The sequence below is a fragment of the Colletotrichum costaricense genome, assembly GCF_030867565.1.
Source record: "Colletotrichum costaricense strain IMI 309622 chromosome Unknown Scaffold_34.1, whole genome shotgun sequence".
In the NCBI taxonomy this organism is placed as follows: domain Eukaryota; kingdom Fungi; phylum Ascomycota; class Sordariomycetes; order Glomerellales; family Glomerellaceae; genus Colletotrichum; species Colletotrichum costaricense.
Genome location: NW_026848263.1, coordinates 184,619 through 212,550, shown reverse-complemented (window position 1 = coordinate 212,550; position 27,932 = coordinate 184,619). Strand labels below are relative to the sequence as shown.

General features: G+C 53.9%; 7 protein-coding genes across 7 annotated transcripts; 3 read left to right on the top strand and 4 right to left on the bottom strand.

Annotated features, from left to right (window-relative positions):
- Positions 1–3,677: 3,677 nt before the first annotated feature.
- Positions 3,678–4,484, top strand: CCOS01_16873 (uncharacterized protein; the record flags this gene model as incomplete). Its single annotated transcript, XM_060465008.1, has 2 exons — positions 3,678–3,735; positions 3,898–4,484. The coding sequence occupies 2 exons, from the start codon at positions 3,678–3,680 to the stop codon at positions 4,482–4,484; spliced, it is 645 nt and encodes a 214-aa protein (XP_060304496.1).
- A 2,275-nt stretch (positions 4,485–6,759) lies between these two features.
- On the bottom strand, positions 6,760–11,957 carry CCOS01_16872 (uncharacterized protein; the record flags this gene model as incomplete). Its single annotated transcript, XM_060465007.1, has 12 exons — positions 6,760–7,468; positions 7,522–8,262; positions 8,347–8,418; positions 8,473–8,587; positions 8,660–9,016; positions 9,076–9,238; positions 9,314–10,140; positions 10,214–10,447; positions 10,529–10,808; positions 10,875–11,101; positions 11,180–11,708; positions 11,769–11,957. 12 exons carry the CDS (start codon positions 11,955–11,957, stop codon positions 6,760–6,762), a joined length of 4,443 nt encoding a protein of 1,480 aa, XP_060304495.1.
- Positions 11,958–15,344: 3,387 nt separating this feature from the next.
- CCOS01_16871 (ThiF family protein) lies at positions 15,345–16,981 on the bottom strand (the record flags this gene model as incomplete). Its single annotated transcript, XM_060465006.1, has 3 exons — positions 15,345–15,814; positions 15,873–16,749; positions 16,805–16,981. The coding sequence occupies 3 exons, from the start codon at positions 16,979–16,981 to the stop codon at positions 15,345–15,347; spliced, it is 1,524 nt and encodes a 507-aa protein (XP_060304494.1).
- Positions 16,982–17,500: 519 nt separating this feature from the next.
- CCOS01_16870 (uncharacterized protein) lies at positions 17,501–19,180 on the top strand (the record flags this gene model as incomplete). The annotated part of the gene is made up of 1 exon (XM_060465005.1): positions 17,501–19,180. One exon carries the CDS (start codon positions 17,501–17,503, stop codon positions 19,178–19,180), a length of 1,680 nt encoding a protein of 559 aa, XP_060304493.1.
- Positions 19,181–19,573: 393 nt separating this feature from the next.
- CCOS01_16869 (Arb2 domain-containing protein) lies at positions 19,574–22,018 on the bottom strand (the record flags this gene model as incomplete). Its single annotated transcript, XM_060465004.1, has 5 exons — positions 19,574–20,682; positions 20,737–20,852; positions 21,531–21,589; positions 21,657–21,828; positions 21,912–22,018. 5 exons carry the CDS (start codon positions 22,016–22,018, stop codon positions 19,574–19,576), a joined length of 1,563 nt encoding a protein of 520 aa, XP_060304492.1.
- A 450-nt stretch (positions 22,019–22,468) lies between these two features.
- CCOS01_16868 (pre-mRNA-splicing factor ISY1) lies at positions 22,469–23,173 on the bottom strand (the record flags this gene model as incomplete). The annotated part of the gene is made up of 1 exon (XM_060465003.1): positions 22,469–23,173. The coding sequence occupies one exon, from the start codon at positions 23,171–23,173 to the stop codon at positions 22,469–22,471; it is 705 nt and encodes a 234-aa protein (XP_060304491.1).
- A 427-nt stretch (positions 23,174–23,600) lies between these two features.
- CCOS01_16867 (uncharacterized protein) lies at positions 23,601–26,570 on the top strand (the record flags this gene model as incomplete). The annotated part of the gene is made up of 2 exons (XM_060465002.1): positions 23,601–26,477; positions 26,535–26,570. 2 exons carry the CDS (start codon positions 23,601–23,603, stop codon positions 26,568–26,570), a joined length of 2,913 nt encoding a protein of 970 aa, XP_060304490.1.
- Positions 26,571–27,932: the final 1,362 nt, after the last annotated feature.

Here is a 27,932-nt window from a genome sequence, read left to right as displayed (position 1 = left end):
TATGGTGTATCAGCAGCCACTCGCCTGACAAAGACGTCCGGTGTAGACGATCTAACAAGAAGTCTGGCAACATCATGGGCACAGAGATACTAGCTTCTTATGTCAATTTGTGACCTGCGGACGTGATTGAGGGTAGCCATGCCGACCCCTCATGACAATACGAACTAAGAATCCGGAGCGGCATGAGATGGACCGAAACGAGCGGAAAACACAATGCTCCCCTAGCCAGAGTCACTTTTGGCTTGGAGAAAACGTGCCGGCTATTCGGGTCGTGTACCGCTCCGATATTCCAGATGCCGAAAATTGTATAATGAAGTCCTCAACTCCCTGCCTGCGCCTCGCGTATCTCGTAAGACACTGCTCTCCTAAGCCTGAACAAAGCCCAGCGTGTACAGGCGCGAGACTGCTGACTCTTTGACCCGTGACATCTTCTCGGATTCGAATTTGTCTAGTGGCAAGAAGCCTTCGATATTCTGTCCGTTGGTCCGAATATGCGATAGCGACGGGAAAAGACGTTGAGTATCTCGAGGTGTATTCCACGGAGGGAAGAGCTCCGTGGGCCCGATTGGTGAAAGTGAGGTGTGATGAAATGTGGATTCATCGGTGTGGGGTGCCCGCTGTGGCCCGGCATCCGGAGAAAGATACAGTCTTTTCCGGCCCGTCAGGTCGGGATAGTTGTGGGTATCGGAATACCGGGACTAGGAAGTGACACATTCCGTGGGTATTTGTTCTAGGCCGAGTGGCGTATTCCGCCAGACCGTTGAACGTTGACTTGTGTATTGGAAAATGCCCAATTTGCGTCACGTCGATGGCCAAGACTAAGTTGACTCCGGCTCTGGCTTGGTTCTACAGTCTCAACAGCGTCAAAAGATAGCTTTGAAGCGGTGTTTGAAAACCAATATCCTGCATCAACACGATTGTCAGACACCTGAGAGCAATGCATTCAGTGTTGAGGAGATACTCGAATAAGCCTGGTTGATGGGAACTGAGATTTGGGCTTAGATCTGTCAAGTGCTAGGAAAGGGGATTCCATACCCGAGGCAAGTGTCATGCAAGGCGTGATGTGATGTGCATATCGCTGCTGCGTTGAATCTCGTGGCGCGACCATGTGCATACATCTCTGCAGCATCCCACAGCGCGGCAGCTGCAGTAGTTGTTCCTCGTCTCCGGCACACGATCGTATTGGTGCATCGGTTCGTTCAGGCTGTGCCGATGGGGATGTGACGTATTTCCTTGTAGCAATTGACCCGGTCGAGCATGACATGTGTCTTTGGCAAAAAGAAAGACCACGCCGACACCAGCACGAACGATAGTGGTACTAGTAACATGGTAGAGGTAGCATGAGTTTTATTTGGTCTGCCGAGGAGTTGGAAGCACGGAAAAGAGCCATGGGCTCTCCTATCGAACTTTGAAGGTTGGTTGAACAAGGTAGGATGCGGATGGAATGGAATGTCACCTGTCCGTCCGGCCCCAATGCCAAACTTGTATCCGTACATAGATAGTCAGGGCGAGGGTCAGTCAGGATATCGTCTGAGCGTACTCCGTACTTCCGTACTTCGTACCAAGCCGCATTCCCCGGGATGCCGGCGGGGGATCGCTCGAAGCTATCATCCCTGCGGCAGCGAACCCAGTGTGACGGACTCCAGGGTAGGCACTGACCGCTCAGGTATCCCCACGGGAAAGCAAGAGCTGCCGATGGATAGGTAGCTTGGCCGATGTTCCAAGGTTTCGAAACGACAGACCGCCGAGTTGCAGTCATTCGGATGCTCCGATGAGGCCCATGTTTCTTTGTTGACAGAGCCTAGTTGCGCCGGCCGGGGGGTTTGTTTCGTGGGCAAAGCGAAGGAAAACGCGGTGAGATGGGCAACTCAATTTCGGGGACAGCAGAAAACGGCACCCGGAGCGAAGCAATTATGGCGATGAGGAGGGATCTAGAAACAAGGAAGTGTCATGGAATCAAGAAAATGGTAGAGGTTGTACGAGCGAGGGAGGACGTCAATCACGCGGCAGCGGTGGAACTTGAGGTGGTGAACAGACGCGGAAGGAAGAATGCGCCGTGAGGTACCTGCCGTTTGTGAAGGTCAAAACTTTGGGAAACAACCTACCTGGATGTCCGGCGCATCATCGTCACACCGAGCCACAGGAGACAGGTACTTCCTTCTTCACGGTACTTTGCGCGAGGTCGAGGTACCTCGCCACCCCGTGCACCTGCATCTACCGGTGTAAGGGACCATCCAACAACAACAACTTCAACAACTTGCTACATTTGATGAGACCCTCAAATAGCAAGCCCATCCGCCACCCTCCAGCATACTCGTCTACCTCGCCTCGATAGTTGGTAGCCTTTGTCTTGCTCCCGCTCGCTCGCTCATGAGTCTGGTGCCACCCGTCATCGTTTCCCCTCCCTTCGTCCGCTCGTCGCATCGCCAACACCATCACCTGTCTCTCGACCCCTCAATTACCGACCATCTTTCGAACCATCCCTAGCAATAACGTTCATCGAGCCGCGGGTGTCTTGGCCTTCTCCGAGGTAGTAGATAGCGATTTCAACCCCCATCACACCCTCTCGGAATCCATCATCACGAGCCCAGCAGGCCTCCGTCCAAATAGGAAGGCCAATAATCTTGCAATACCACCACGGCGGAATCACGGCGCTTGTCTTGAATTAACGATATCGACCGAGGGATGCCACACGGTTCCTGTCCATCCACACACCACTTACTCTCCGCTCCTGTCTGCCGCGTGCGCTACCTTACCTTACCTCACGATTCGCGACTGGGACTTTGGAACGGAACGAGAGACTGACAATAAGGCTGGCAACCAACAATCTTCGGTTATACTTACAGACTCCTTGCCGGCTCAATTCCCGTCACTGCTTTGCCAGGATCATCCATTGATTGCCTACCGAGTATTCTTAGCCTTGCAGCCACCTCCCGCCAAGATTGCTTTTCGCTACCTCCAGAGCAGTATTCCTACATTGTCGCTGCTGCTAGCTACTATAGCGCCTCAGGGATCGACCGTCAGCTGATACCGAGCTTTCCCCCATTGCGCAGGGGAAAAAGAAACAACCTCCCACCGTCTGGATACATCAAATCTGTCTGTACCAGGAGCTGTGTTCCGTCACCAGGGACCATCCCGTTCGCCTGTCCTTTGTGACGGCGCCTTTGCGCTGTTTTCTCCCCAACAAGTCAAAGCGGCCGAGACCTGGTCTAGGTCTGAGCCTTGGTGACCTGAACCAAGACCTGTGCGGGTAGCAGCGACTCGCAAGGCATCACGGCGGTGGAGGGCGCGGACTCACCGGTTGTGTATCACCAAAAAAAATCCCCAACTTCGAACACTGCTTCTCACTCTTTCTCCTTCACCTCCCCTTTCCTTCTGTACGCCTCTTCCTCAGCCTTCCCCCCCGCCCATTCGAACACTTTGACGACACTCCTTCGATCCGATTCGATCCCATGCTTTCGAACATTACGACGATACAGTCTACCCATTCGACATCATCGAAGCCACACTTATCATAATAGTCTTTGGGCCAGTCTGAACTCAATTCGCCCGCGCGCCGAGCTCGCAGCCCGATCTACCAGCAATGATCTCCGTTGGCTCTACGATATCATGACTTTGCGCGCGTTACCATCGCCCAAACAAAGGCTACATTACTTGCCGGCTCCGAGCCACAGCCCATGCTATTCGTCGCGCTCGCATCCGCAGCTGCACCTCTCGCCTTCGCCCCCGACTGTCGTCAAACCCCTCCTCTCCCTCGAACCCCACCTCCGACAGGGACAATACCCCGAATCTCGTCGCCGCCGCCGTAGTGCCGCACGGCTATCATCCATCATCGAACATAGACAATCCCAACGCGCAACGATCTCAATCACAACCGCAAGTCTTGCTCTCACACAGCTGCGCACGGTGCGCTGCACCGAGCCATGTCGACCACCCAAGCCAATGCAGTGCCGGACACGCAATTAGGGTTGAGCTATGAAGAGATACAGCTACTGCGTCAAGGACAAGCGGCATTGGGCCAGGGGACAGGCGGAGGCGGCTCGAATTCGTCGCGAGCAGCAAGTCGCGCGTCAAGCCAAGGACTGCTGCTGCTGGACAGCACCTCATTGGCAGCTCTAGGACGGTACTTTGACCGGGTCATGAACCAGATCGAACAACAGATCATTTACCTTAGCGAACAAAGCCAAATGTTTACCATGGCCCAATTTGACCGAGCTGGCAACCTGATCGAGGGTGCTGACGCCGAGATCCAGCGGTATCACGAGCTTCTCCGGCAACTTGACGAGTTGGAACTCGACTTTGATCGAATAAGGCATATCAAAGAGATTGTACGGGGGTACAGATCACGAGTCGAAGAGATGGAGCGTGAACTGGAACGGAGTGGCTCATCCTCCCGGCACAGAGAAGGCCACCACTCTCACAGGCATGGTCACTCGCATAGCCACCGGCACGGACACGAGAGTTCTCGTCGACACCGACACTAAATCATTCCGCGTACGCGCAACGAAGGAAATTGCGCCTCGGGAGCTTCAATGCTTGGCTGAAAAAAATACCAGATCAAGCGTATATGAACAAAATGTTGAAGGATGGCAACAGGAGCGCATCTCAAAATTGTGGTGGAGTAGAACATATCGGTCACACGACCGCCACAGGATCTCATAAGGCTCAGAGATTGGCTCGATAACGTTTTACCCCGGCGGGAACATACAGCACCGCGGGATTGAATTTACGAGCCATGACGAAGAGCAGCTCTATATTATCCGGTCGTGCGAACTAACGGCCAATGGCGGTCCCAAGACGGAGAGCCTCGCGGCTGAACAAGATGGAAAAGCCTCACGGCTCGGTGGTCTTATTTCAAGGCGTTTGATTTCTTCGATTTCTCTCTTATTAAAACAGCGGGGGCTATCTCGGTGCTTCACGAATGCCTGTTTGGCTGCTATCGGGAGGCGTTGCGCAATCTTCTCGAGCTCAAAATACCCATCTCTTCTACTGTGTACGGAAAACCAAAGCTAAGCCTCGCGGCATTGTACATGATCCAGGTACATGGATCTTGTTGGCATATTCGAGTTATTTCTCGAGGTTATGAGTTACGTTTCTTTACTTAGTCTATGAATTCCTGTCCTGAGCGCGACAGATATCTACCCACCTACTGGACAAATATCGTCATTTACCAAATTCAAATGTATCAAAAAAGTATAGCAAATTTTCGCTATGAGTTCATAATACACTTTTGGCCTAAAGGGCACCTTCGACGGTACAGGCTGGGCGCTTAGCCAGGGGCCTGGCACACGCACTCTCTGGTTTCAAAAGCCCCCCTTTTGAAATGAGGCAACTCTCGATCGCAACTGCGAACTACTTTGGGCACACATGTTGGGCAACGAGGCGCATTATTCGCCCGTTCTTACGACCCATTGATGCCTTGGCACCTGCCATTGCTCTTGTCTCTTTCCCCGCTGGAGCCGATCCGACCTTGAATATTGCTCGTGAGGTCATTCGTTGTAACAGGAGACTGGAGTACCCCGGTGCCCCCCCTCTGCCTCTTGTTGATTGTCCCCTTTTGTCGGCGACATCTCCGTCTCCGTGGCATAGGTACAACGTCAGGCGAGGGACAGTAGAAAGGAAATAGGACAGCGAGAGGGAATTAGCACGCAATGTTGGTGCGCTATTTTCTTTTACTTTTTCTACCTTTCGTGGTGTTGCTGTTTAGCATCAGGTACCGCGCCCTCGGTGCCCTCTGCCTGTGGTAGACTGGGAGAAAGGAACTCTACCTGATCCATATTCAGACGGAAAACGCTGAACTCAACCATGCACACGTGGGTTTGTATTTGATAATAAGATGTTTTCTGTTGAAAATTCTCCTCGGCGCTCTCTACGCTAGGCCGCCGACGATTCCTATCACCCGAGACATGAAGATTGGCTTGATTAGAAATCGTCATCACGAGAATGGCCTCCCCCTCTAACCAATCATCTGAAAGTCAATTGTCAAAGTATTGATATGAGATTCCATGTCGAGGAGATCCATGGCCGAGCTTTACGCCTAAGCGTGGTTGTGCTCATACCGCGATGCAAGTTAGTATGCAAGTCCTCCCACAGAAGTAACGAAAACGAAAAGCCGATGGACCTGCCCAATACCTTTTCCCATTGCTCTCATTGCTCTGACCACATTGGAAAAGCAGTTGATTATGAAGGGACGAGCGTTCTGTGCTGCAGATCTTCTTCTCTTCTAGTGAGATGTGTTATTGTTTCTTACCAGGGTAGCAGCGGTCGTCTGAGTTGAGCCAGCTGTTGACGATTTCTGGGCCCGGGTCGGGTATGGCGCTTTCTGTGCATGTTATAGAGTCCCTTGTATCCTCATACGCAGATTATTTTACTGTCAGTCAACAACTCGAGTTTGTGTCATATTTCACCGTCGTAATCTATAAGTTGAAAGGGGGTGAGGGGAACGCATATGTCGAGTCTCACAAGATTGGACATTTTCCCCCTGCTTGAGCACCTTGCAACAATTCCGTACTTAGCTCTCGAGGAGGTGCCAACTTTGAAGGGTTGTTGCTTTTTTGTTTTTTTCAATTTCAAGATTTGTGCTAGTTGACAAGGCTAATAACTCACATGCCTTTGAAGAACACTAGAAGGGGCTTAGATCTGTCAGTGCAAATTTTGACATCTTTACATTGTTTGAGACCATTCTGGAACTCCCATGCTTCTATACTGAGGTTCGCCCATGAGGGTAAATACCTAATGAAATAAATACTTCCACCACTCTCAAGCCCCCCGACTATCCCAAAGTTTCCTAAACCGCGATGCTCGACCCAACAACTCCTTTGGCTTACCAACCTCTACCACCCGGCCCTCATGCATCACAACGACGACATCATACCCAGCAATAGCCTCCAACCGATGCGCGACCTCAACAACAGTAACGCCCGCCTCCTCAAACTCCTTCCCCAGCACCTTTCTAACCTCCTCATCAGTAGCATGATCAACGTTGCTCGTCGCCTCGTCAAGCAACACAATACCTCCTCCCCGCGACGGCATCCTCAACAACGCCCTCGCGAGGCAGAATAGCTGCCCCTGTCCCGCGCTCAGCCCCGTCGCGGACATTTCTGCGTCGAGACCACCCCGCGCTTCGATGGGTTCCCAGACCTTCATCTTGCGCAGGGCGGAAATCAGATCCGCGTCGGGGGTGTGGCCTCCGGGATCGAGGTTCTCGCGGACGGAGCCTGGTAGGAGGACGGGATCTTGTGGGAGTGTGGTGAGGGATGTGCGGATGGTGGAGCGGGGGAGGGTTAGGAGGGAATGGGAGGCGATTTTGAGGTCTCCTCCTCCTTCTTCTTCAGACTTGAGATCCAGCAGGCGGAGGAGTGTGAGGAGGAGGGAGGATTTACCGGAGCCGGAGCGACCGCATATACCAACCTTCTGACCCGGTTGTATTGTCAGGGATACATTCCTGATGACTGGTTCAGTTTCGTCGCTGGATCGGATGTTAGCTCGCTTTAAGCTTCCGTACAGGGCTCACGATGCAACACTTGCCTATAAGCAGCCGTCACGTTCTCAATCTCAATCTTTCCGCCCCCCGGCCACGCCGGCGGCATCTCATCCGTCTCGCCATCACGGTCCTCGCGCGGAGTATACCGCACAAAATACTTCAACCTCGCGATCGCACCAAGGCTCGTCTCCAACATGGTCCACATCTCGATGAAGTCGCTCAGCGTCTGATTAAAGTTGATGATATTCACCATGGCGAGGCCGATGGCGCCCATCGTCGTGGCGTTCGTAAAGTACAGCGCAAACGCCACGAGAACGACGGCCATGCCCGCGATAAACAGGTCCAGAACGACGTTGAGCCACCGCTGGACGCAGAAGAAGAGGTAATACGGCCGCTGCGAGGCGTCGAGCAGCGCGTGGTTCTCGCGGAGCATGGCGGGGGACCAGGCGAAGGCGCGGATGGTGGGTAACCCGACCAGGACCTCGGAGAAGTGGGTGAAGAGCGGGGATTTTGCTTCGAGGTCGATGTGGCGGAGCTGGCGGGAGGTGCGAAGGTAATACTTTTGCAAGAGATAGAGCGCGAGGAAGGACGGGGGGATAAGCGCGGCGATGTAGGAGCTTCCCGTGGCGATGATGGCGGTCTCGGCGAGGACGGTGAGAAAGCTGTACATTGCGGTCCAGGCGGAAACGGGGAGGCGGTGGTCTATGAGGGCAATGTCTTGGCTGAAGCGGTTGAGGGTTACGCCGCTGTCTGTTGTTGTGAAGAAGTAGAGTGGTGCGCTTGAGGTGGGTTAGTCATTGACGAGACAAATGATGCGAATGAGGCTGGTCAGGGGTTCAGGGGTGGGATGGGGATGGTCTTACGCAAGAGCTGCTTGGAGAAGAGTTTGATGGAGGTGGTTCGCTGATCGAGGGATGGCGAGGAGCATCCAAAAACTTGAATAGTCAGTAAGATGAAATTGTTGTATGAGATGTAGTCGGGAGGCTCACCCTAGTGATGCGCCGTTGAGAACGATGCAGAGGAGACCAAACATGACATAGATACCAAAATGCATAGCCGGCCGGTCGTTCGTGCCGTGTTCAGTCCAAATTCGCAACCAAATTTCTACCAACCCGGGTTAGCAATGCAGCTCCTTTCGTATAGAACAAAGTGTGAAAAAAAAGCAGGGACACTCACGAGGCATCTTGGTGAAAGCAACAAACAAGATATTCAGGATGAGAAACACAATTAAGATGGGCCACCCGATTGAGTTGAGGTACATCCGGTAGCACTCGGTGTCACCCGTCTGCCTCGTCAGCTCGGCCTCTGTGCCTCTGGGAGCGACGGCGACGGGTCGATCTGTTCTAGTAGGCTTCGAGCCTTTGACCGGATCCTCGGTTGATTCATCGTCCTCTGCGGGGTCTTTGCCTTTGGTCTCTTCCTCAACGAGATGACCCCATGCGGAGCGCGGAAGAGAGTCGAAAGAGACTTGGTTATGGAGAATGGTACCATCTTGAATCATGGTGATATAGTCGGCCGAGCGGAGGAAGTTGACTGTGGGCTTGTCAGTCACACCTTGGGCGCTGGGCTATTACGTGGTAAAACAGACTTACCATGGTTCGTTGCGAGCAACACCGTCATGCCCGCTTGACGTAGAAGCCCATCCGGGCCTAGAAGACGCCGGAAGACAGCTTTGGACGTTGAATTATCGAGGCCGCTGAAGACGTCGTCTAGAAGAAGGAGCTTCCTGCGAGAGTAGACGGCGCGAGCCAAAGCCTGTTACATTTTCGCGTGAGTTAATCGGTGCGATTACAATGATACCGCTCCTGTCGGTAAGTAGTCAAAACTCACCACTCTCTGCTTCTGACCGCCGCTCAGAGCTACGCCACCAGTGCCGACAATGGTATCCTCGGCCTCGGAGAACAGCGCAATGTCTTCGTCTAGCGTGCAGGCGTGCACAACGGCAGAGAACCAGGCTTGGCCGAAAGGTGCCTGGCCGATGACGTTGTCCTTGATGGAAACGTTGCGCAGCCAGGCGGACTGGTCGCAAAAGGCGACGGACAAGGTGTGAAGCGTGATGCTCCCGGTCGAGATGCCGGTTTCTCCTAGTATGGCTTTCAGCAGCGATGACTTTCCGCAACCTACACGTCCGACGAGCATTGATATGGTAGCTTGTCGAAGGGTGAGAGACACATTCTTCATCATCTCGGTGCCGTCTTTCAGAACTAGCGTCGCATCTTCCATAATGACCACGGGCTTGTTGGTATCGCCCGAGGCGACGGAGGATCGATCCGTCCTCCTCAAAGACACAAGCTCAATTTCATTATCATTGGCCAGCTGGATAGCTTGCGGAGTTAGAGGCTGCAAATCGGAGCCGCCGCGCATACTACTAGGCAGCGCGCGGTCAGAGTCCTGAGAAACCTTGGAAGAGCCCGTGATGATCTGCCGCTGGTCGACAATCTCATCCAAGAGGAGGAAGTCTTGAATGCGCGTGAAGCAGCCAATGGCACCCATGAGCTGCATAATGGACGAGATGAGCTTCATGAGGGGCTGCGATACCAGAACGATGATGGACAGAGCTGTAAACGCCTCGGCGATGGTGAGCCCTTGCTCCGCTCTTGTCCAGAAGACGGCGGCGGCGATGATAACGATTGGAGTGAATTGCTGTGCAACTCCGCCTGGGAAGGGACGCTTTGTGTCAGTGTTTTCTCTTGGTAAGAAAGCGATGTCAGTGGGAGGGGGAGGATCTACCGATGATACTCAGAACGGTGACGAGGATTCTGAACTTGGTGGAGAGCTTCAGCTCCGAGACGCGTAGCTTCTGGATGATATCGGAGAAGTGGTCCGTCAGACCCATCATCTTGATGCCCTTGATCTGCGTGAGCATGGACGAGGTGATGGAGACACGCTTCTGCACGCCTTGGTTCCATGCCACACGTGCCGGAGCCATGAGGGTGGAGAGTTTGCTCGTGACAGCAGTGCAGACTAACATGTGTATTAGTATGTCTATGGCATCTTTGGAAGAAACAGAATAAGGTGCAAGAAAGACAAGATACGACTACTTACCCAAGCCTGGAACAAGGAGGAGAAAACAAGGAGGGCCGACCTGTCGGTAAAGCAGATACACCCCGACCGGGAGTTCAATGGCCGCCGCCCAGACGTCGTGAATAAAGGTCATGGACGCAGCAATAGCCTCAATGTCAACGCTCATGAGCGTCACGGGCGCCAAGTCATTGATCATGGAAGCATCGAGGCTGAGCGTCTTCTTGAAGATGAGGGAGACGAGACCGCCGCGGAAGAGCGTCACAAGCTGGAAGGTCATATGCTGGTACCAGCATCTTGAGACCTGGTAAAGCGTCTTATTAGCTGGGTGCCGAGATGGCAGTATCTTACGGGCGCGGGGAGAACTTACAGCAATTCCACAGTATATCAACGCCGTTGCGCCGACGAGACCCCCGGCAACGTTTTGTGAGTCTTCCGTCCGAGGGCTCCCGACAAAGTTTACAATCTGGTTGACGAGGAAGGGCTGAGAGAAGATGAAGCCCGCAAAGAGTAATCGGGGAAGGACCGCTGCGAGAAAGGTGGTTCTGTATGCCCAAAACACGCTTCTGATGAGGCTCCATTTGCTATTTTTCGCCGCTAGGTGCTCTGTGATCAGCTTGAGTTTCTTCCCTTCTCCCCTTCCTTGGACTGCAGAGAGACAGGTGTCAGACTTACCCCTGGACCACACCCGGTCAAGTCTACCAAGCAAAACCGTCGAGTCAAACTTGGGATCAATCGGCCCCAGATCCTCCAACCCAATGAGAAGTCTGAAACCCTGGAAGAACAAGCCGTTCAACCACCAGAATAGACTCCTGCTCACGACGCCGGTGGTGCACTCCACCGCGACATCCTTCTCGCTGTCCGGCAGGTACGCGCGCTTCGGCGTCTCCTCCAACGCGAGCATGACGGCCTTGACAGCGAGTGAGGCCGTGAAAACGCATGCGATCGGCGTGAGACCGTCCCGGATCCACAGCGTTCTGGCGTGCGCGGTGTCGAGGATGATGGTCAGGACGAGGTACCCGCCGAGAAGCAGGGACGGCCTGACAGAGCGTTTGTGTTCTGTGTAGGACAGGACTCCTATTGCGATGGCCTCGATGAGGGCGATTGAGCTTTCTGCTACTGAGGTTTTTGTTTTTGGGGCGGTTGGGAGAGACCATAGTGTGATGAGGGCTATTTGAAGGCAGAGAAATGCGGTTACGGCTGACTGGGATCCCATTAGTATTCTTGCTTCAGAGTTGGGCCAACAAGGGTGAATGATCAGTACCAGCTTCAGCCATAGAAGTTTCCCTGAGCGGACGCGGATTCCATTGCGTAAAAGTGATGAGATTCGGACTGGGACGAGGAGGATGAAGAGAGCGGACGGTAGGATGGAGAGTATGCTCTGCTCGAATAAGACGGTAAAGTCAAAGTAGCCGCGCACCTGCGGGCCGAAGTAATCGTCGCCTCCGCTCATTGCGAGATGGTAATGACCGTCAAGACAATTCGATTCCTTTCGAGCGATACTGAGTTGTCGGCCACAATTCAAGGTGGAACAACGGCGAGCCTAGCAAGCTATCCCATTGCGAGCTCGTGAGAGGTCTGAATGATTCTTATATAAATGAAGCGAGCTGTGTAACAGTCCATTTCGAAGGCAACAAGATTGCTTATCCAGCTTCCTGTTTGAGGTCGAAGCCAATGCTGACTGCCTGGGCAAGGGAAAGGAGTGCTGCGCGTTGGGGTTTCGAGACAACATGGATTGTCCAATCATAGCCCATAGGTAGACTTATACGAAGGATTTCGTGCTTGCGCGAGCCGTATTCGCCCCGATTAGGGAAATGCGTCTTATCGGGGCCCAGTTCACTCGTGTAACCAACCGTTTGTTGACCGTTGATCTCGACCTGTGCCTCTTGGGTACAGAGATGACGCGATGTACATATTCCTCGTTGTATCAATGCAATACCGCGGTTTCATTTATCCGATTATATGCATCGTGCATTTGTTTGTTTGTCAACTCATGGCTCTCAATGACATCGTCGCATCACTAATGGACTAGGGTCATTCATTTAACCATTTTCTCAATATCTAGAACATGTCGTGTTCTAGGACTTAAATACACCACCACTTACTGGTTTTGTGAGCGGTTAGATTGCGTTCATCAGTACATCACTGAGTTCTATCCTGCGACCGTGAAGCAGGGTGAGATGGTTTCCCCACGCTCTCTTCATTGCAAACCCCCAGTAGTACCATCGACCCTCAGCCCGCCGCACCATGCCGAGGTTCTCTCAATACCGACGTTCTCCAGCGTAAGTTACGGTCTCTCGAACGAGCATTATACGATACCACAGCCTGGCAAACGTATCTCTCCGAAACAACCTCATTTCTTCTCATACGCCACGCTTCTAGAAGCTAATCGCACGCTCTTTTCGACAACATTCTTGGCCCAGTGCGGTCTGCCCCTCACTTCCTTCGTCGACCATTCGAACGCCTTGGTCCCAGCTGTGTAGCATGATTGGCTTCTGCGTCAAACGGTCGGTATTCACCACAAACTGAGGATAGGCACGGCGTGTAACATGACTTGCGCATCTTTAGAGTTCCGAGAGATAGGAATTGCAGTACGAAACAGGGTGGACTTTCGTCAGGCAAACAAGACTTCCGCCTGGCCAGTTGTCAGCGTGATGCACAGCGCGAACTCGTCCTTTGGACATGAGGCCGTGGAAAAGGCTGCTGCTGCGTGTGCCCGTGGCGATGACGCCGGCGATAGACTGCTAGCTAATATTCCCCAGACTCAGTCAGCATGGCCGGGCCAGCACACTCCAGCTCATCACAGATGGCGTACAGGCAGATGCTACTCTGGACGACGGGCAGACCTGTTGATTCATCGAGCGTGCGAGCACATGGCTGTAGTTTTCGACGTCGAGCCGCTAGCTTCGAGGTGCACGTGATGCGAGGATGGCGAGTGCACCGAACGTTCATCCCACCCGTTTTGGAATATACCACCTCACGGTCGTACCTTCCCGTGCCTTCCGTGAGAACCCCTTATACCCCCCCTCAAGTCCGTTCCTGTCACCAGCCAGCAGGCGCCCCCTTGGGGGTCAGGTCAAAACTGGCTGGTTGGTGGAGTGGTTGAAGTCCACGAACAGCCTAATCGGTGAAGGCTTGGAGAGGTCCCGTGTTCGAGTCCCAGCATGAGCACCAGAGATGTAGCCCCCGTTCGCCACCGGGGGGGTGAACTCTTTTGTTTTTTGTTATTGTCGGAAGTACAAGTGCTCAAGTAACCTGGCCTTTTAGGTAGTTGGATGTACGATGAGGATCACCTCGGAGCTTTCCTGAGTCCTTACAGTGTATCGAGGGCAAGGTAGAGGCGGTCGGCCATTTGTTTATTGATGAATATTACAAGTTGACCAAGGGATTTGCTTAACCTTGGGCTGATGATACAAGAGGAGCCCGCCATCTCGAGATGACACGATTGAGCGTCAATCAAGCCCGTTCCGTCCTAAAAAAATACCATCCCGAACCTACAGGTAACAGAGAGAGATGCCCTGAGATCCACACCCGACATGCTGAAACACCACTCACCTCGACGATATGAATTTGCCCTCAGATTAGCTCTCTCATGTTCTCACGGACAACGGCCGAGGGCTGTAAACCCATCGTGCTGTCTGCAACTTTGGCTTATTTGGACTATGGTCATCACCGGGCAATTCTATATCGTGTTTGCTGCGTAGGCTGCTAGGCTGGCAGTTCTCGAAATCTGCAATCGACGTTAGCTCTCCATAACTATAGCAATGAGTAGACCGTCAAAGGCTGTTGTCGACTTACCGGCCAGCTCCGATTGAAAACTATATTTTGTCCCGTCACGAGCACTCTCCGAAGCAGAAACGGCAAGCCGTGACGCACAAGGAGGAAAAGCTTCTAGGTAACTGCAGATTGTCGTCATTGCGGCACGAGATTTTGAAGAACGTGGTGCCAGCTGTTGCAGCAAACGCAGCGAAAACATCCCATGCTGGGGAAACCCAGATGGGTGCCTGCTCAGATCTCTGTTCTTTGGTGCTGGTCTTGTCATCGAGTGGAGGGTTCCGTTGCAGAACCGCAGAACCCGATGGTCCCGTAACCGTTTGTGAAAGCTTTCATCAATGCAGGCGGGGTGAGGGAAGGGGGTAAGGAAGGTGCATTAGGTGGACGAGAAAATGGGCGAAAAATACTGGTAGAGCATGGTGGGAACAAGATGGAAACCAACTTGGCGTTGTCGAAAAAAAGACAGCATGGGGAAAAATATCCGCCGCGCTCCTGGGAGGGGGGTCTCGCCAAATCTCACTCGAGAATTTGCGCAAGTAGCTGCTTTGACCCAGAGAGAAATCCGTCAGGAGATAATGTTAGATACATTTCCGCGCCATGTTGAAGCTGAGGCTGGAGAGTAGCTGCTGGGATGAGGTCAGTCATAAAAGCCCCGATTCTCATGTTCCGCCCCAGGGAGCTTACCTATCTATTCAAGGCACTGGGTTTGACAGCGGGAACTCCGGATCCAACAGACTGTGCTAAGAATAAGCCTTCGGAAATTCCGCGCCCATCTTTTGTGTCAATGGTGGCAGAGGTGGCATTCGGGAGGCGTCTTTGGTTGAAGGTGGAAGAAGCAAGTCGCGGTTGATGAAGTCCAGTCAGGCGCGCTGCGCGACGATGGGAGCTTTGGGCGCCCTCCACTTTAATCTCGCACAGCCACATTTATATGGCACCACCAGCCACACCTTGGCATCTCTTGAGCCGACATTGAGAACAAGCTTGAGGGTCATCTGAACGAGGAAAAAGCTAGACGTATGTTTTTCAATCATACACTCGTGATATGGTTCTAACACGTACTCTCTACTCAAAGTCTATCCTTCTCGACCTCGATAGCTTCCTTCAACCTAGCCTCTATCCGGGTAATCACGTCCGCATCGTACAGGTCCTCCAACTTGGTATCGTCCTTCTTAAGGTACTCCTTCTCGTGGCGGAGAGCCTCGTCTCTAGTCATACACACCAAGTCGCGGAAGCGAATGTTGGACCACTTCTGCTCCTCGGCGCCCTCCCCAATGCGCAGCTTGGTCTGGCCCTCGGGCCGTCTCCACCGTACCAGCACGAGTCTGTTGATGAGACCGGTGACGGCGCTGCGTCCCTTCCACAGCTCTTCGGTCAAGAAGGCGGCGTCGCCAAGGGAGACTGGGATGCGGAGACCCTTGGACTCTTCGATACCGAATCTGTGGTGGATGATCCTCGTCTCGGAGCCTTGAACGAATGCTACAATGTCTGTGTAGAGCTTGTCGCGGTTCTTAGCCGGGACATAATCGAGGGGGTATCCTAGAAGCTTTGTTAGCCTTGTGAGATCAGATGTATTCGCTTCATGAGTTTTTCTTACCTGAAATGCTGAGAATGACGTGGTTCGCGGCAATGTATCCGAAGACGGCGGGCATGGTTCCAAGCACGGGCAGAATGCGGACTCTGAAAGTCGGCAAAACACTGAGATCGCCAACCTGGCCCTTCTTGAACTCTTCTTCGTCGAGCGGCAAGAGAGCAGCCTTGCCCTCGCCGGCGACCTCAGTCGAGTACACGACAGGAATACCACCCGTCACGCCCTGCAGCTTCAGCTTCCTGCGAGTAGCTCTGGAAAGTCCGTCGTCGGTGCTGGCTCCGATATCGCCGACGTTAACGCGCGTAGGATCGCCCTTGGCCCCGGCTCCCATGGAGGAGATGACGGGGATGCCGTGATCGTGGCAGTACTTGAGCAGAGCGACCTTTGTATCAATGTTGTCAATCGCGTCGACGACGTAGTCCGGCTTCTGTCCGTCCTCGGCCCAGGGCGCAAGCAGCGCATCGGCGGCAATTTTTTCAAATTTTTGGTTCTTGAGCTCGTACTTGGCCCAGGGGGCGATGGCGATGAGGCGGCGGTAGAGGCACTGGACTTTGGGAATACCGACGTCTGCCAACGTGGCGACGGCGTGTCGGTTGAGGGAGCTGAGGGTGACCTGGTCGAAGTCGATGAGGCGGATCTTGGAGACGCCTGAGCGGGCGAGAGCGGCGGTGCAGTGGGAGCCAACGCCGCCGCAGCCGACGACGACGACGAAGGCGTTGCGGAGCTTTTGCAAGCCGTCGTCTTTCAGGAAGACCCTGTTGCGGGCGAGTTGTTCGAGAATGAGTTCCTCGTCAAAGTCGCCGGCCTGTGCTCTCCTGGCGAGGGCCTGGTTGCGGGCATCCTCCTTGTCTACTGGGGGCGATGCGGCGCCATACCGAGTGAGCTGTGAGATGTGATTAGTTTAGAGGTTCATGTTATGATGTTAACGGTCCAGTTACCTTGGCAGCTTCCTCGGGAGAGGAGGGGATGGACTTTTTGAGATCTTGAATTCGTTCTTTTCTTTCGAATGCTTGGTAGCCAAGGATGAAACATGCTACCGTGGCGCCTGACAACACTGCAGTTGCCGCCAGTTGCGCATGCGGACTTGACACCGCTTTAGAGAAAAATGAAGACATTTTCAATCTCGCACACCCATCATGCAAGATGATGAGCTTAGTGAAGTGTCACGTCAACAGGGAGAGGGAGTGCCTTGAGTGGCTTTCTGTCAAGCCAGTCTTACACGAGCTTCGGGAGGACCCTCTCAACGTCACTGGCGATGGGTCTAAGCATTACCTTCAAGTCAGGCTTCTATTGCACTTTCGCCGGTCAAAGGAGAAAAAAAAAGTTGCTGCAGGTGAGTGACCAATCAGCATCTCCAATTCCAGCTGACAGCGGAACATTCGCCCACCGACACCACCGACCGCACCGGCCATGAGTGGCCCCACTTCGGCATCGAATCTTGGATGCATCGACCACTTCGGACTGGAAGCTCCCTGGTCACTTCAAGCTCTGAGCTTCCCGAATGTTTAATTCTACCGCAGAGAAGTCAACTACGACACAACCACCGACGGACACCCGCCAGGAACCAACGAGCCTCACAACCACATGAACACAACAACACTCCCGATCTGAAGTTTCCTTGGCCCGCAGCCACGATGCGCCAGCGCCTAGCCCTCCGCCGAATCCTCCTCCAGAGGCTCTTCCGGCTCCAGACCACCCGGCCCTTTACGAGCAACACATCCCTCACCTCCCGCAGCAGGCCACAGCTTCCCTTCCTCTCGATTCCCGTCGTCACGGCGCCGCGGGCCCGCTACTTCACCACAGAAAAGAAGCGCTTCCTGCGCTACGAGGGCCGTCTCTTCTTACGCTATAATGTCTCCATCTGGGGCGGCGCCCTCTGCATCCTCGGCATCGTCTTCCTGCTGAACCAGGAAGGACTGGAGAAGGAATACCCCACGCCGCACGAGTGGTCCTATCTGACGCGCATGGGCATCCGTGGCGCCAAGAATGCTGCCCGAGATACACCCGGCCACAGCGTGAACTGGGTCGAGGTCATCGTGACATGCAGAGGCGCGCTGGCTCGGCTGGAGAACCCGGATATCGACGGCGCGGCGATCCGGGAGCTTCTCGACGAACCTCTATCCATCGACGGCATCGGCAACGCGGGCAAGGACGTCTCGGCCAAGAGCGAGAACTGGAGGCGGGGCTACTACGAGGTGCTGATGCTCATGGCGCAGGCGGCGGAGCAGCTCGACGGCTGGGTCAAGGACCGGACGAGGAACATTATATTCCCCGCCGACGTCGTCTTGGGCCCTTCCAACCCGCACCCGAAACCCATTCCTCCTGGAGCGGAGAGCGCGCCCCGCGAAGAGGACTGCGAAGTTGCCTACGAGCCCGCCGAGAACCACTACCTCCGCATCCTCACCACAAAGGGCTTCACCGACCGACAAAAGATGGACGCCGCCCTCGCTTACGCCTCCTTCCTCGACTACAAGCAGATGCCCGACGCCGCCGAGCGCATGTACCAGTGGGCGCTCACTCTAGCCACCGCAACCGCCCCGAGCGACCCTCCCCTCGTCGATCTCCGCACCTACACCATCAACGAGAAGAAGACGACGTTGCCGTCCGAGAACGTGCTGACCGTCCTCACCTCCATCGCCCTCCACAAGGCGCGCAACGACGACGTCAATGCCGCCCTCCCCATCTTCATCTCCGTCCTCCGCGCCCGCCGCGCCCTACCCCAGGTTCCTCTCCCGGGTCAAGAACGCCCCACAGAGACGCCCGCGACGCTGTGGCAGAGGATATGGAACCTAGCACAGGCACCCAGGTACCCCGCGCCACCGGACGACGGCACCCGCCCTCCCTGGCGCCACCCGAAGGAACTCTGTGAAGAGGCAGGGCTGAACCTCTACATTGGCGAAATCATCTACGCCGCCGCGGCAGCCGCCAAGGATTCCTCTTCCAAGAAGCAGGCCGCGAACCGCGACGAGGGCCTCGCGTGGACGCGCGACGCAGTTGACCTCGCCGAGGAGCAGCTGCGCAAGCTCGGCCCGATTGGCGGCGACAAGGAGGCCCGCAAGACGTGCCGCGAGTGTCTCGGCACGGGACTGCAGAACTGGTCTGCCATGGTGGCTAGCTTGGCCAGAGAAGAGGAGGCCAAAAATCAAGCCGCGCCGGCGAAATCCGCGTTTGGGTTCTGGACGGAGACCAAGACCGAGGAGAGCAGGTGGGCGGCGGAGGAGAAGGTCGTCAAGGAGAGGATACGGCGGACCAGGGAGCTGCTGGTGCAGGTTGAGCCGCCTGTTGCTGGGTTGGCTACGTTGCTTCAGGTGTAAGAAGGGGCACATTTCGGTCGAGGTTGGCGCAGCGACTAGGAGCAAACTTGTACAGTAATGTTGTTTCAGCAACTTCATATCAATGATACCATTTGCGCATTTGATGTCTTGTTTGTCAGATGTTGGCAGCGAAGTATTATCAGTCATCACTGATTACGGGATATAGGTACATCATATTTGTTGTCTTTACCCATTCACAAGCCACGGCAGCGCTTTCAGCATGAATGGCAGAGCAAATGTGAGTTGCCAACTTTTGTGATCACGACTAACTGCCTCACGCCAGCTCTCCTATCAAATGTCTGAGGCCTGATGATAATCATCGTGCCCAAGTGAGCATATTGTCCCATATGCTACCATCCCCTATCCGTCTATGAGACGGCCCATCATCATCCCTCAAGATTCCTCCCAAGCATCGCTCTGCTTCTCGTTCTCCTCAACCGCAAGCTTCTGAATACCCTCCAGGACCTGGCAATGCTCATGGTCCTCAGGCGCCATGACATATCCGATACTCGGCTTCGCAAATTCGGGCATATTCTCCCACTGCTCGTCGAATCCTCCCGCCGCCCACTCCTCCTCTGTCGGCACATGGGGGTCCACGGCGACCACCTCCGGGTGGCGGTAGTCGGGGCCGGCGAGAGCGACCTCTTGGACCCAGTCGAGCATGAGGACGTGGCTAGTGACGAGCATGCACTCGACGAGGTAGACTTCGCCGGAGCTGTAGACCGTGCAGCCGTGCTGTGTGAAGGAGGCCGTTTTCGGATTGCCGCCGGGTTGTGCCAAGGGTGTAAGTGCAGGCGCTTCATCTGTGATGTACGCTCGAGCGCGGCGAGGGAGGAACTCTTTGAAGGGTTGGTGAGAGAGTTCATCGACGCTGGTTGTGCTACCCAGCAAGGACAAGGTGTTGATGCGATGGTCGAGAGCGGACCAGGTCTCGGGTGTGTTCAACACTCTAGTCGCGTGGTCGGCACCGAGGCCTATGCCGATGATGTCGAGGCGAGCGTTTGGCGATAGAAGCGATGGGATGACCTCGCTGAGAACGTACGCAATGTGGGCTTCGGGGGTCTCGTTATTCGGGATTGAATGGTATCTTGGGTTGTTGGCGCGGCCGTGGTGAACCATGCTCTTCCTGGGAACGGCCATGGCGGAAGTCGGGCTTAGAGCCTTTTTGCCTTCGGGCCACCACCAAAGCTCACCCGTGTTGGCGATAATGATTCCGGGGGGACCATCGTCATACGGCGAGGCTCTCTGGCGGTTGATCTCCTGAACGACTGAGACCATGCTGCCCTTGTTGATGCCGCCGGGGCCGTTGACGACACGGAGGGCCAAGTTGCCGAGATCCTGGCTGGGCTCGCCAAAGATCACGATTACGCGCGAGGCAGATGCCAAGTTGGCACTCGTGAAGATGGAGACGTTGGGCGAGGTTGGCTCGACGCCGAGAGGTAGAAGGACCTTCTTCAAACCTTCCTTTTCGAGACGGCCATGGACAATGTCGCGGATCGCTTCTGTGTGAGGTTAGGAAGAAGGCGCAATGAAGGCTAACAATGATAGGTACTTACCATTGAAATGGAAGCGCTGGCGATCATTGACGCGGCCGTTCTTGGTGAGATAGTACTTGAAGTAGTAATCGGGTTCCTTGATGTTGCGGATCTCATCTTGGTCGTTGATGAAATAGCTGGAAACGTTAGCTCTGGTCACGGCTTGAAACGGAAAAGGCTGCAAACCCAAGATCCTTCAAGTTAGATGAGAAGATAGGGTCTTTGGGGAGACCAGACCAGCGGCGGCGGAACATGGTGGCGGCTAGACGGAGACGAGGTAGGGGAGTATTGGGGTGTAGAAGGAAAGATGGCTTAGAAGGGGTTTTGTATTATCAGTTTTGAAGAGACGGGGACTGAGGCTGAGAGAAGCTCGCTGGGAGAGCAGGAGAGGGACCGGAAAGATGATAAGATGAAAACGAAACACAGCAGTGAGCAGGAAGGACCTCCAAAGCCAACGATGGAAACCAGATCCAGGGCCTCTTGTTGAATGAGAAGGCAACTGCACTCGTGAGACTTCCTGCCTAGGTAGATAAATGCGAGGAATACAGAAAGAAAATCGTCCGCTATCAAACAGATCTGATCCACACGTGAACTGTGATGTGTTGTACATTGTTTGCCAGTATGTGTATCTGTACATATGCTTTTTAGGGTGCCAACATGCAGCCAAACGCCAATCCCTAAATCGTCCATCTATGAGCAAGCTCGCGAGCGTAGCATGCCGTCTGAAAGGCCCATAAGCCCCTTTCGTTGTATCTTACAACAGTATTTTCATGCTTTTATTTTTGATAATCGTCCTCCGCCGCATCTTCGTCTACCAACTAGCCTTCTTAACACCGGGAATGTTACCCTCGTACGCTTGCATACGGAAGTTGAACTGTACTCTCTAGTCAACATACGCGGTTCAAACTGAATTTCGATGAAAAGCCACGTTTTCGACATACCCTCGTCATCTTAAAGTCGCGGAAGACACCCCTGGCCTTGCCACCCAAAATGCATCGGTTCTTGATCTGCGTCGGCCGGGTGTAGCAGTGCATCTGACCCAACTGAAGCTGCGCCTCGGCGCGCACACGGCCCGGGAGAGTCGTGTTCTGAATAATGTATCGCAGAGCTTGTCTGTTTAAGGAGCTTCGTGTCAGTTCAGATTCGATTGGATTCGTCGGTTTTGAAGGGGGTGCAGGGACTTCGGCGTTGCTAACCTCTCGGGCTCGTTCTGCATAAAGACCTGGCGCTTCGTGTGGTCACGAATCGTCCGGATGTTGACGAAACATCCCAGGTCCAGCTTCTTTGCACGGAACATCGACATTTTGGCGGCTGTGGTGACGTATGGAACGGGGAGACACTGGTCGTGCAATCGCAAAAGTTGAGCTTTCGAAGCTTGGATTGAAGTTCGCGATCGGTCACGTGGAAGTGTTATCTTATCTCTCACCGAGCTTCACCGAGCCCACCAAAGGTTAAGGTAGCCTGCCTGGGTATCTTACCTCAGATAGACCTCATCAACAGGCGATGGTAAGCGCTTTTCGATAAATACTTGATTCAATATCGACTCCATTTGAGCTCACACAAATAGCATTTTTGGTATTCGATTAGCCGTAAACCCTCCAAGAACGCCAGCCATCATTTCAGGCTATGACTGAACCCCAAACTTTGCAATATGATACAGCAGCGACACGACCTCTCGAAAAACACCAGTGACCCTCCAAAAAGATCAAAGCAGTTCTCATCGTAACCGAAAAGGCAGCGCGCGGGTTGGCTGCTATAATTGGTCCAAGAGCTTCTGCCGCCGCCTGTTAATCAACTCTTCTTGCACCTCCTCCAGCGTCGGCAGCTCCCAGCCCTTTCCGTCGCCTGTGTCACCCGGCAAAGCCTCCCAGTCAGGCGGCAATTGCTGCTTTCCGGCCTTTGCCATGTGCGCGAGGGCCTCTTCCTCCTTTGCGAGCTCATACGCTAGCAATTCCGGGTCCTCCTCATCTGGCGCGTAACCGTAGTACGCCGCATCGACCTGTTTCCGCAAGTCGTCCCTCGTCTCCAGCGGTTTTTCGTTTGTAGCCTTTGCCTTGGCTGCATCGAATAGTTCCTTCACTCCGGGCAGATCTCGCGCGCGTCCAAAATATCGATAGCCTTTTCCACCCCCTGGTATCTCTCGTCCCTCTTCGTCGTATATCTTGCCGCCTCCACGCATGTAATTAGGTCCACCAAGATTTCGTATTTGCACCTCCCACATGTACTTTTCCCTCATGAGCTTGTTGATTTCGTCGTTGAGGTCGCGAATCTGGTAGTCACTGAGAGCGGTATCTTGAATCTTGGAGACCTTGCGCGAGATCTCCTTCAAGACTTGGCCACGCCACTTCTCGCATGACGGTATCGAATCGACCTCGGTGATCACTCTTGGTCGTCTTGTCCGGCCGATGTCGATAATGCCCAGGTCCGCTGCTTGCGCTTCGCGAAAGCGAAACAGCATGGACTGCGCCTTTTCTGAGTTTCGCGCCTGCGCCTATTAGCATTATCCAACTTGAACATGCACGGGAGATTCACATACCATTATGAGAGCTTTGGCTACGGGATAGAGCGCTGAGCTTCGAGCGAATGTGGTTTGGTTTGGCTTTGGAAGAGAGGATCGCACTGCAGGGCACCTTCGTCTTCTGAAAGCTTTCGGTCGTCAATGTTGCGCGCCTGGCACGGGCCTTCCCCCACATCCAATCAGCCACGCCTCCAACAGAAATATGGGGCCTTCCACTGCGGGCGAGGTACGCTGTGCTTTGTACACTAGGTAATCGTACTGCACTGCTCCTACCACCACTAGACCACCACCAAGTGACGTGCGAGCTTCACACACTTTTGGAGCTGTCCAACTCCACGACAAGCTCAAAGCACCACACCCCATTACCATGCGCCTTACGACGCTGCTTCTCGCAGCTACGTCGCTCGTCGGCGCGGTATTTGTCGACGAGGTTGGCGACATCGATTACCACCACGAGCTCATCGGCGTCCCTCAGGTCGAGACCACCCTATTCCACAAGCCCCGGCGCGACGATAAGGCTTCGTTACTCTACACCCTCAGCGATGTTGGGGTGCTCGGAGCCGTCAATCCCAGCAACGGCGCGGTCGTCTGGCGTCAATTCCTGACGGGCAACATCACGAATGGAGGTGGACACTTGCGAGCGGCCGAGGACGAGGATTGGGTTGTGTCTGCGTACGGAAGCTCAGTACATGCCTGGAACGCCTTGTCCGGCAGGAACGCCTGGTGGATCGACTTTGTGGGTACAATCAAGGATTTGGAAGTCATGGAGATGACAGAAAACGGACGCAAGGATGTGCTGGCGCTTTTCGAAGAGGAGGATGGCTCTACCGTCCTGAGAAGACTCAACGGAGCTGACGGAACTGTTGTTTGGGAGAACAAGGATGTGTCTAAAACCATCCCGCTCCAGGTATCCAACAACATCGAGAAGATCTTTGTTGTCAGCCTTTACGGAAACGACGGTATGTGGGCTGTGAGAGTCTCCGTCCATGACACCCTCACTGGAAAGCGCATCGACGATATAAGCCTCGGCAGCAAAGGCGACGTGACAGATAAAAGAGACGTCATGTTCGTTGGCGCCAACTCCGCGTCTCCCATCGTCGCCTGGCTCGATAGCGATCACACGAAGCTCAAGGTCAATGTTCTGGGCACCAAGTCGAAGCAGGAGTTTGCCCTCCCGTTTCCCAGGACTCTTGATGTAGCTATCCATGCCCCGCATCACCTCAACGCAGAGCCGCATTTCTTGGTGCACAGCAGATCCTCTGACAGCCACAAGGGCGAGGTCTACCACGTCAATATCAAGACCAATGCCGTAACCAAGCACCACGAGCTGCCTGTGCTTCCTGGACTGGGCGCTTTCTCGACTAGCTCCGAAGGCGCCAACGTGTGGTTCACGCGCATCACCGAAGAGGAGGTTATCCTTACCTCGTCAAGCTCGCATGCCATCCTCGGAAAATGGGCCTTTAAGGAAGGCAATGAGAGATTCGCGGCTCTCCACGCCGTATCCGAGGTTATCAAGAAGGCTGCGGACAACTTTGCTGTCCGCTGCGCAGCTGTTACCACTCTGGATGACTGGGTTTTGGTCCGCAACGGTGAAGAGGCCTGGGTTCGCCCCGAAGGTCTTACCGGAGGTGTCGCCGCCGCCTTCGCAGAGATCCCCGAAAGCGAGGACCTCGCCAAGACCCTTGAAGCCGAGGCACACGACAACGTCCTGTCTGCTTACATCCACCGTGTCCAACGCCACTTCGATGACCTCGCCTATCTGCCCGACTATCTCGCCTCCATCCCCCAGCGTCTGGTTAGCAGCATCACCGGAGCTGAGATTACCTCAAGGACAGAGGGTCTTTCTCGCGATGCCTTCGGCTTCAACAAGATCGTGGTTCTGGTGACCAGACGCGGCAAGCTTTTCGGTATTGATATCGGCAAGCATGGAAAAGTCATCTGGAAACTCCACGCTGTCGATATCGCCCCCTGGAACACCTGGGATATCAAGGGCATCTTCGTTGAGGATGCCAAGTCCACCGTCACTGTTCGAGGCCACTTTGGCGATTACGTTATAGCCAAGACAGACACTGGAAAGATGGTTGACTCTATGCCTGAAGGCTCCTGGGTGCAAACTCAAGCTGCCGTCATTGTCGATAGCCCTTCAGGACCATGGCTCGCCCCCGTTGGAGTTGGAGGTGCCATCGGCGACGTCCCTGCTGCATGGATACCCACACAAACTGTCGTCGTTCGTGGCTTGAAGGGCGAGCTGAAGGGCCTGACCTACATCGATGAGGAAGGCACAGGCAAGGAACAGGTTGCTTGGGAGTTCTCTGCGCCAACGGGCTTCGACATCGTCAACATCGCAACCCGCCCCGTCCACGATCCCATTGCTTCCATCGGACGTGTTCTTGGCGATAGACGCGTCAAGTATAAGTACCTGAACCCCAACACGATTGTTGTTTCTGCCTACAGCAACGCCAAGTCTTCTCTCAACGTATACCTGATTGACTCGGTCTCGGGCGCTGTCCTCCACTCCACTACCCATGAGGGAGTTGATGGCAACAAGAATATCGAATGCACACTCGCTGAGAACTGGTTCGCCTGCTCGTTCTTCGGGCAGTATTCTCTGAAGGATGATGCCGGCCAGCCTCTCTCTGGACAAACCCTGAAGGGCAACCAGATCGTGGTCTCCGACTTGTACGAGAGCGAGTACGCCGATGACCGAGGCCCGCTTGGTGATGCTGCCAACTTCTCCTCTACCGAGCCTGTCGATACCCCGACCGGCGTACCCCTTCCCTCAGTGATCAGCCAAGCTTGGATCTTGTCTGCCCCTCTGGCCGCTCTTGCCGTCACGCAGACCCGCCAGGGCATCACCAGCCGACACGTCCTAGGCTACCTGCCTGAGTCTCACGCCATTGTCAGTCTTCCCCGCCAGCTCCTTGAGCCGAGACGTCCAGTCGGACGCGACCCGACACCCGCGGAGATGGAGGCCGAGGGCCTGATCAGGTACCACCCCGCCATTGAGATCGACCCCAGACAAGTCATTACCCACCAGCGCGATGTCATTGGCGTGCAAAAGATCATTACCTCGCCCACCGTTGTGGAGAGCACCAGCTTGGTCTTCTCCTACGGCGTCGACGTCTTTGGAAGCCGTGTCGCGCCTAGCTTTGCGTTTGATATTCTCGGCAAGGGCTTCAACAAGATTAGCCTGATTTCGACTGTTCTTGCGCTCACTGTTGGTGTCACTGTGTTGGGACCCATTGTAAGTTTATATCTCCCGCAAATATTTTCGCGGATCATTTGCTAACAAGAGGAATAGGTTCGCAAGAAGCAGACCAACTTGCGTTGGGCGTAGATAAAAGTATTGTATGATATCATGATATAATAGAGTCGTTTGAGTTTGTGCAATGATGTCCCTGCATGTGTCCTTACAACCACCTTTACTTGCTGTCTACGAATGGTATTGTCGACCCAAAGTCGCGAAAACGGGAATAAGTTGCCATCAACAGTGCACTACTCCAAAAGGCCTCTTGTGACTACCTAGGATTGCGCCTAGATGTAGCCGTAGTCCCTTGCTTTACTGTAGGATGTGATAATGGACCAGCTTCCACAACCCGTTCTGCGCGATGCATACATGTGAAGTGAAAAGTCTAGACCGTCCTGAAAAGGGGCACCTCAACTGTCATCATGAAGCTGGTCACGATCTGACGACTTGGTGTCCTGCCGGCTAAATGTGTTCTTCTCTACGTGCTTCTACATAATGAAGAACGCATGAACTATTGACTGGGAAATCTTCAACACAGTCAATTGCGTCACAAACATTGTCAAAAGCTCGAAGCCTGATTCGTGGATCTAACTGGTTTTCTTGAGAAGAAGTATTGGGACTAGATCTGGGACTAATTTACGCTGGCGGCGAGAAGGGAGTACCATAAGAACGAGCGAGCCGCGCCGATGTTCTGGATCTATCCATTTGCAAAAGTGAAGCTTTCTATGAGGAGTAGTTGCCGGAATGACGTTTCAGTGGAATTGACAATGGTATCGGCGAGAAGATTCAGGCATACGAGAAGATGCTTGAGCTTCGAAAGTCTACGGCATGGTATTAATCACCCGTGGTCCATCATGAGAGAGCGAGTAGTATTCCTGCCAGATTCCCTTCGTCATGACACCTAGAAACAGCGTTGCACTCGACACAACTCCAATAATCAGTTCAGTCAACTTCTAGGAAACCACCCTTGATCAAATTTGAGGCCACAGTGAATCTGCGCTGTTGAGCACCGAGCTGTCTCGCAACTCAGTAAAGTTTCGTGTGCTAAGGCTCAACCTTAGAAGCTGAGGAGATTTAATAGGCTATGGCTGTGGCAAAAATGATGTCAAGCTCCTCGAAAGTTTCTTGACTTGATTGATTGGTAAGGCACTCCAAGTGGATATTTCGAGATGTTGGTTCCATGTTCAGTGATTTTTCAATGTTCACATGAAGTATGACTGCCTGTAGGTTCAGAGAGTACTGAACCGCGACGTGCTGGCCATTCTTGTAGGTAGTCGTCACTTTCATCATTGGAAGACGTGACTCTTTTGGTCATTCAATCTTGCTCAATTACAACTGCTTTCTAATCTATTTATGCCAATTGGTGCGTGGTACAAGCCGTGACACTTATCAACGTCGTAAATCGTCGAACGGAATATGTCGAGACATGGCGCACATCCATGAGCACATATA